We start from the raw sequence: 8,201 nt of genomic DNA, 5'->3' as shown, positions 1-8,201 counted from the left end.
CCACGTACTATAAAGCGTTGGCATGAACTTCCTTGTGCACACAGCACAAGGAAGTTCATGCCAACGCATATACATGTTCCGGGACGATACGACATGGGTACCTTCAACAACTGCTCGTACACCTTCCTTAGAGACCGGCAACGTTCCTGTGATTCCTCTGGTGTTGCAAGAGAATGTGGGCGGTGGTGATTACTTAACACCAAGTGACCGTTTGTCCTCCTTTTCCATAAAAACGTCTTGTTGAATAAAGTTTATTTGGCTTTTAGTTTATTTTGGAACTTTGGTAGATAGCGGGCGAAGATCGAACCGGGGGCTCCGTGGTGAGAGTCAACTATTATATATATTGCGCCACAGATTCTTTACTCGTATGCCTGTTACTTATTTATACCGACAACCCACACTGCTAGTAGTAGCTGCACAGTTATTTACGGCAAAAATAGTAACAGTATAGTAGTAGCACAGCTTAATCTTTAATTACATATAAAAATTTTTTAACTGGGCAATGGAGAGTGCTATGCTAGGAGTTTCCCTACGAGATAGATTCAGAAATTAGGAGAACCAAAGTCACTGACATAACCCAGCTGGTTGCGAAACTGATGTGGCAGTGGGCAGGGCACATAGCTATTTGTTGTTTTGTACTTTAGTTACATAACGGACATATGGCCGTTGGGGCAGTAATGTCCTCGAATGGTGACCACGTACCGGAAGACGCAGTGTTTGTATATCTCACACAAGGTGGACTGACGATCTGGTCAAGATCGCTTGAGGACTTTACTGGGCCAACGCACAGATGGCCGTTGGTGCAGTAAAATCCTCAAATGGCGACCACGTACCGGAAAACGTAGTGTTGGTAGGACTGACGATCTGGTCAAGATCGCTGAAATGGAATAGATTTAATTGTTTAATTAATTCGCTATTCTTCCAAACACGATACGTGTTTATAAACAAATACTTAAACGTATAACAATATGAGTGTGACAGCGAACTGCGTGAGTGATTACGTACACTAGTTTATATCGCTATTATAAGTGTGTATGTTTTGTCAATATCAATTAAGTAATACATACTATCGACGATGATATCAATAAACAAATACTTCAGATAGTGCTGCTATAACAGGAATGATAAAAAAAGACAGCTTAATACAATATGTCTGCAACTGTTATCAGTTGGTTGTGACTTTGTCATTACTTTTGGAACATGAAAAAATATAATCATTAACTTAAAGCAGCAAGTATTAAAGTACTTCCCCGTACCCCTAATAATTGCACATGCGCAGTAATGACAAACGACAAAGACAATTCGCAAGCGGTTCGATACATTAAAATCATTCCAAAATAATGTGAATAAATATAATTAGAATTGTAGACAGCATAACTAAATATTAAGAATGTGTTAAGACAAAGTTTTATGTGAAAACAAACGGATAAACAAATAAATAGAGTGTCGCTTACATTGCACGTGAATATGGATGAACGTAAGATCTTATTTTTTATATTCTTTCTTATTATTTACTGTCTGTACAACGTAAACATGTGGTTAATGGGGATAAACAATCGCGAAACACTAACAGAAACAAAACAGCAGCCAGAAATAAAACGATTTATCCCTGAAAAATCAACAGAGCGCAAACCGATTCCATTATTCTTCAAAGACGCATGCAGCGTTTTAGATATTTTTACGAAGGCGCCTAAATTTATTTATAAACCCAAAGTAAAGAAACGCAAAACAATGGATACCGCAAATAATACAATATCAATGATAGGAATAACAGTGTTTCTAGTTATACTAGTTTTGAACGCTGCTATAGAAGTGATCAAAGAGAAAGAGGAAAGAAAGAAGAAATCTGTACCAGAATTAGATAGGAGACAATCTCTAGCAGAATTTGCGAATAAAAAACCACTTAGACGTGAATCTAGTAAGTTTGGCCCGCAACTATTCCAAATTGATGAGTCGATGGGAAATGATTCAGAAGATAAAGACAGCCGTCGTAGAACCAGGCCATACACAAGAGGAGAATCGATAAACTCTTATCTAAGTGATAAGAAACAAGAGGTGGAGACAGCGCCTGGCTCAGTGGGTGAGACAAATGCTGAGCGAAAAATTCTTAAACGGCAATCGATTGGTAAGTTGATTGGTATTTCCTGAATATTTCCGCAAATTAAATGTTCCATGTTTAATGTTGTATGCAATGCTTAATTCGATTTACTTCATAATTTATATATATTTACTACGGACCGATTTTAAAACTAATTTCAAATCCATACTTCAATACATATATGTTCGGCTACCTTCCTTTATATTAATTTAATACAAATTTCCTCTAAATCCTTTCCTCGTAATTGCTTATGTAAACAAGACTATCTATTACAAATTGTTTGTGTGTATGGTTATATGTTAATGTCTAAACTATCTTCTTATTTATTTTTTCATCGCACATGGTCTACCAGCTGACGTTTGAGCAATGTAAGTAATTCATGTTTAAAATATCACATTTTAATCATATGCATGTTTATTAATTACTTAAATAATACATCGTTGCCCTAAATGAAAACGTATTCTCAAGTCTAAGTCCAAGTAAGTCCTACTAGTGAAAAGGATTCACAAGCGTATGTTTTCAAGGCATAATGGCAATATTGACGTCATAAGCAGTAAATGGTATTATTTAAGCCTTGTATCACCAGGATCTTTTCTAAATGAATGGTTTAATTAATACAGTGTAAGTGTATGGGATACCCAGACACTTTCTAATACGAGTAGCTCTGTGTCTGTTAAGATAAAAAATGGGACCACTATGATATGCTCAATATCGTATATAAATAAGGTTTTATTAAGAACTAAATAAGTATTATGAGTTTAATTAAAGATTTTAAAGTATTTTTGATGTTAAGGAAGAATTCAAATACTTATGATTTTAAAGGTATATGATTTGTAGGTTTATGGGAAAAATGCCTGAAAATAAATGATTTATTATTTATTATTATTATTATTAAGGATTTTATTAATGTCTCTACATTTAATCGCTTCTGACCATTATATTTACATAATTTATTACAGTACTAGTAAGAGAACTTAGCTATAATAAGACAATAAAAAAATCAATATTAATTATAAAAGCACGATTATGTGCTTTAATAAATAAGATTTAATAATTGTACAATTAAAATAAGTAAAAAAATCTTAATGTTAACAACTGGCGGGCGTTTTTGACTTACCGGCACGGCTCAGCCACGTGCTGAGGATTTGTTTCCATTAGGTTCCAACCTTCGCTTAGTATTCATGGGTACTGAAACGGACGGCTGCGATACATATCGATATAAAGTGACATATCGGACATCGCAACAGTGGAAGTCTCGTCAAGTGACGCATCCATCTGACCTACTCCAATCCGCACGCACGCCGTTCCTTCACCGACACCAACAAGTGGAAGGAAACGCCAAATATATTTTATTCATAAAGTTTTGCATCCCCGGCAGCTGAGCCGGTAAAGGTGGCGTGACGAGCCGACGAGCTTAAAACGCCCATTGGCTAAATAAGATACGAAGAGTTCAAATTAGCAATCATTTGTGACATAGAACATTTTAGTGTCAAGCCGCAAAAATATTTGTTATAACATTTATGGGGATGAAAAATAGATGTTGACCGATTCTCAGACCTACCCAATACGCACTCAAAATTTCATGAGAATCGGTCAAGCCGTTTCGGAGGAGTTCAAAGTTTAACATCATGACACGAGAATTGTTTATATTAGAAGATGAATCTACATTATTGACCTGTAAAACTTATATATATGGCGAGCAAAACACGATTCTAGGACAAACTAGTTTTCCAAGACCAAATCAGTTTATCCTTTAGGTGATAGGATAAGCCGATGATTAAAAATAGATTTTAAACGAGGCATAACTAGTATAAATTAGGTCAAACCAGAGTTAATCTAAGGTGTACTTATTCATGTTAGGCTCAACTAGTTCAGTTTTGTCCAAACGGGTTTGTCCAAAGGCCGATAGAAACTACTACTTCAATACTACATTCAATTAAATTTTCAGGAGCGCGGCCAATTCCAATGGTTCGGAGATCTTCATTTCCCGCGTTGCCTCTGAATCCAGAAGTCCAAGCCTTGATGTTAACCAACAGACAACCGTCTTTAGACAGTGATGATGAAAGTGATGGAAAAGCTCGAAGAGTTCGAATTATACGTCGATATTAAACAATTGGATATCGATTTTTAAAACCAATTCCACATATAACGAACAACGGCAAGCGAAAGCTATTCCTCCTTTTTTAACTCGCCGCGCCACACATAATCTTTCTTATTCTCTTTCGTTTCTTAATTCGTTATATGTGGACCAGTCTTTAGCATTTATAATGCGAATACGGTTTTTTGTGATTCAATTTAATGAAATTTTATGCTACACATCATATTCTGCTTACCTTTCAAAATATCTTTTTATCCAGTTTGACTGTAATAATTGTGTGAGTTTTGTATTTCTATCCTCCTGTTAAAACGAGTTCATTATTAACTATGGATAGACAATATGAAAAGAATTACTTTTAAATAAATGCAAAATAAAATCTTATCAGAGTATTGTTACATTTATAAAATTTACATATTATTGTTAACTTTTGAAATAAGTCTTTTGTTTGACCTATAAAGTTGGGTCCAAAATGATATTTATAATTAATGTTTAAATTGATTTTAGCACCTCTGATAGAGAACGACGCCAATTAAATAATACTTAAACAAAGCATAATATTCTTGGAATTTCAATAAATTTTTGACATTTAGTCAAGTTAACCAATTGTACATGTTAGAAATTGACGAATTTCCAAATTTTTCTTACTGAGTGCTAAAATATTTCTAAGTTTTTACTGAATATTTCGAACATCTTACCAAGGATTCTACTATAGCACGTATGTACCTGCTCGAATGTATATATTATTACTTATTATTTATGTAAAGTACTAGAGACTGAACTAATAAGTTATCAAAAATAATTAATCGAATCTTTATACTTAATAACAATTTTTTTATTTATGGAAAAGGAGGACAAACGAGTGCATGGGTCACCTGGTGTTAAGTGATCACCGCCGCACACATTCTCTTGCCTGTTATAGAGTGCAACCAGAAGAATCATTGGAGCGTAAGGTGTACGCGATCTTTTTAAAGGTACCCATGTCCTATCGTCCCGGAAGCACCGTAATATAAGCCTCCAGCGGATGTCCCCCAAGATATTATATAACGCTTATATCAAGGTCCTTATTCTTATATAGAAAATGATATTTAGAAAATATAATAATTTAAAATAGAATATTATATACACAACTTCAGAACGCCACAAGTTAAATGCCACCTCATATTTGACATTAAAACAGACGTCGTGACAATTCCCTATTGGCCTATTTAGCTTGGGGCGCAACTTGGGCGCAAGAATGGGAAATCCCAATGCACCTTACCATTTTTCATCCACATAAAATTATTGTCAATAAATTATAAGCATTACAATTATTTGCTGTTTGATCTCGTTTGATGTAAGATTCAACACCAAGTCGCTCTCTCTAACATCACTTATAATAAAAACGTCCCTTATGTGTCACAGATTAGCCTTCCTTCCTAGGCAAAATCGCGAGCTACACCAACGTAACAGGGTAAAGGAAAATTATTTTTTGTCGAATAGTAAACAAATATTAAAATGGCTATCGGCAACCTAAAATTATGATACTCACAGAAAGAGCGGCATTGTCAATACTTTTCTCTCACTCGCACAACAGGTCTTTTGTAGTAAGTTCGTTGCTCCGTTCTAAGTCCTTACTCCTTAACCTAGAGCTTTACTGGTGGCTAACCATTTACTGTCAAAGTATTTGACAATGTTTACAGTAAATTACTTACTTCTGACTATCATATGTTTTAGAAAATATTCAAATGTTTGTATTTTATTATGTAGATACTTCTTCTGACTGAATCAATGTGATAATCCTTTTTCTAGAACTAATAAGATCCAAGCGCTGGCAGCTATTACGGCCAACGGAAATGCTGCCAGTGTTCTTGGTACACTACCTTGAAGTGATAAATATTTACTTCATGTAATAATATATATAGTTATTAGCATTGTTTTGTTGTATAAATGTATTAAATGTTTTCTGAAATAAATAAGTACATAAAATATGTGATGTTTGTTTTAGCACCGAGCAGTTCTTACTTAGAATATGCGCAGAGTAGAAATCGGGATAAAAAAATAGGCCGTGAATGCTTAAGCTACGAATTCCTTGTTTCTCTTAGTGTGCGTAACGCAAAACATGCGTGTGTGTGTGCATGTTACATTGCTAGTTTATCTGAAGATACCAACACGCGAGTCGTTTGGAGATTGGCGTAGTTAGAGCCAATATGAAAAAAGTTTAACTGCTCGCGCTAGAACAAAGCGGTTCGTAGAGACAAACAAAAGTGCCACACAAACATTTATTGTATTATTTGTTTATAAGCACCATATGTTTCGTACAAGCCTCGGCCTACAGCGTTTGGAAATACGCCAAATATGTGCTCACCGTTCACATAAACATTAGCGCAAGACATGTGGGAAAATATGCGAATGAATTTTTGAGCTGACACGCTCGAATATGTTACGCTTGTTTGGGCTAAGTAAGGAAGCGTAATTAGTCAATTCAGAGTAATATAACATATATTTATTTACCCCTGTCTAATCATTTAAGTGTAAATATTTAGTATTTTGTATTACTAACCTCTCCTGAAAGTTTTCAATTCTGTTGTTAGTTTTTATAAACTGTGCTTGCACACATCATTTTGGAACGAAGTTCCTTAAGGGACGATGCGGAGGGGTACCCTAACCGGGAAATACGCCCAGAACGTAAGATTATTATTATTTATATATAAATAATTGACAAGTAACAATTATTGACATTTGACACATTTCTGACAAATTACATTGATTGTTTATTTTATTTATTAAGATTTTGGAGCATTCGTAATAAGGCCAAACTAAACCAAAATACAATAAACGAATATTTAAATAGGTTTATAACTGCAAAATTACATTCACACAAAACATGTACATAATGTGTACCTTTTTGATGTTATTGAAGATAAATTTCTTTGACAATTACGTTACGCGCGCACAACGAAATCTAAAAAAAATAATAGTTAAAAAAAACTAAAAAGCACGCTTTATATAAAATTCAACTAAAAAATAGAAAATAAATTTAAATTGAAAATAGTGTAAAAAAAATATATTTTATTGTAAAAAAAAAGTGTGGGGTGTAGAAGAATTATTATTTTAATAATATCGTAAAAATATATTTTTTTTACACTATTTTCAATTTAAATTTATTTTCTATTTTTTAGTTGAATTTTATATACCTAAAGCGTGCTTTTTAGTTTTTTTTAACTATTATTTATTTTTCATTTTTTAGTCAAATTAGTGTAATGTCATCGGTCATAAATCTACAAAGTTTGAACGAAATCTGGCCGTTTAAAGTGGGTCAAACTCGCGCTCAAAGAAGTCCGTTACAAACATACCAACATACATACAAACATACAGGTGAAGCTAATAAAAAGCGTATAATAAAAGTTTTCAGAAATTTTTTGACGCTTGCGATATTAATTAATATTTTTGGTTTCTTCGTCCATTATTAGGACAGGCAAAGGGTTCAAGCCAATACAGCCGTACTCGTTAATATTCAATAATTTATTTCACGATTTTTACAATATTGTTCTTTCTAGAAACGTAGAATAGCACCACGAATAAATAATTTTAAGGATTTGTTTTGTTACGCCAAAGAAGTATAACTTCTTGCGTGCACACATACACTTTTTTTATTTTAGGCAGTGGAATTCAGTGGAAACTGCAAAATCAGTAAAATTAATATTTTTATAGTACGGAACTTCGTTCCTATCCGGAGTGCCACGACACCACAGGGTGATACACAAAATGTATGTAAAAAAGGTATCTGTTGTTACCTTAACCGATTTTGATTGACAAATCTTAAATAGTCACCTGATTCCTGCTGCCGAATTCCACCTTCGCACGACACGCCACAAATTAGAATATTATCCCCACCATCTGTTTTCTTCCACGTACTACAAAGCTGTGGAATGAGCTTCCTTGTGCGGTGTTTCCGGGACGATACGACATGGGTACCTTCAAAAAAAGCGCCGACTTCTTCCTTAATCGCGGCAACACTTCTGTGAT

The 8,201-nt window shown here is 34.2% G+C and overlaps 1 protein-coding gene across 2 annotated transcripts; it reads left to right on the top strand.

Moving 5' to 3' along the window:
* The first annotated feature begins 1,299 nt into the window (after nt 1-1,299).
* LOC126968489 (uncharacterized) lies at nt 1,300-6,161 on the top strand. Of its 2 annotated transcripts, XM_050813564.1 has the most exons (3): nt 1,300-2,127; nt 2,444-2,466; nt 4,047-4,196. In XM_050813564.1, the coding sequence occupies exons 1-2, from the start codon at nt 1,468-1,470 to the stop codon at nt 2,459-2,461; spliced, it is 678 nt and encodes a 225-aa protein (XP_050669521.1). In that variant the 5' UTR covers nt 1,300-1,467; the 3' UTR covers nt 2,462-2,466; nt 4,047-4,196. The 2 variants fall into 2 exon arrangements, with proteins under 2 accessions (XP_050669521.1, XP_050669519.1); XM_050813562.1 differs by lacking the exon at nt 2,444-2,466 and having other exon boundaries at nt 1,300-2,125; nt 4,047-6,161.
* Nucleotides 6,162-8,201: the final 2,040 nt, after the last annotated feature.

The sequence above is a fragment of the Leptidea sinapis genome, chromosome 15 (genome assembly GCF_905404315.1).
Source record: "Leptidea sinapis chromosome 15, ilLepSina1.1, whole genome shotgun sequence".
In the NCBI taxonomy this organism is placed as follows: domain Eukaryota; kingdom Metazoa; phylum Arthropoda; class Insecta; order Lepidoptera; family Pieridae; genus Leptidea; species Leptidea sinapis.
This window is presented reverse-complemented; position numbering and strand designations above follow the sequence as displayed.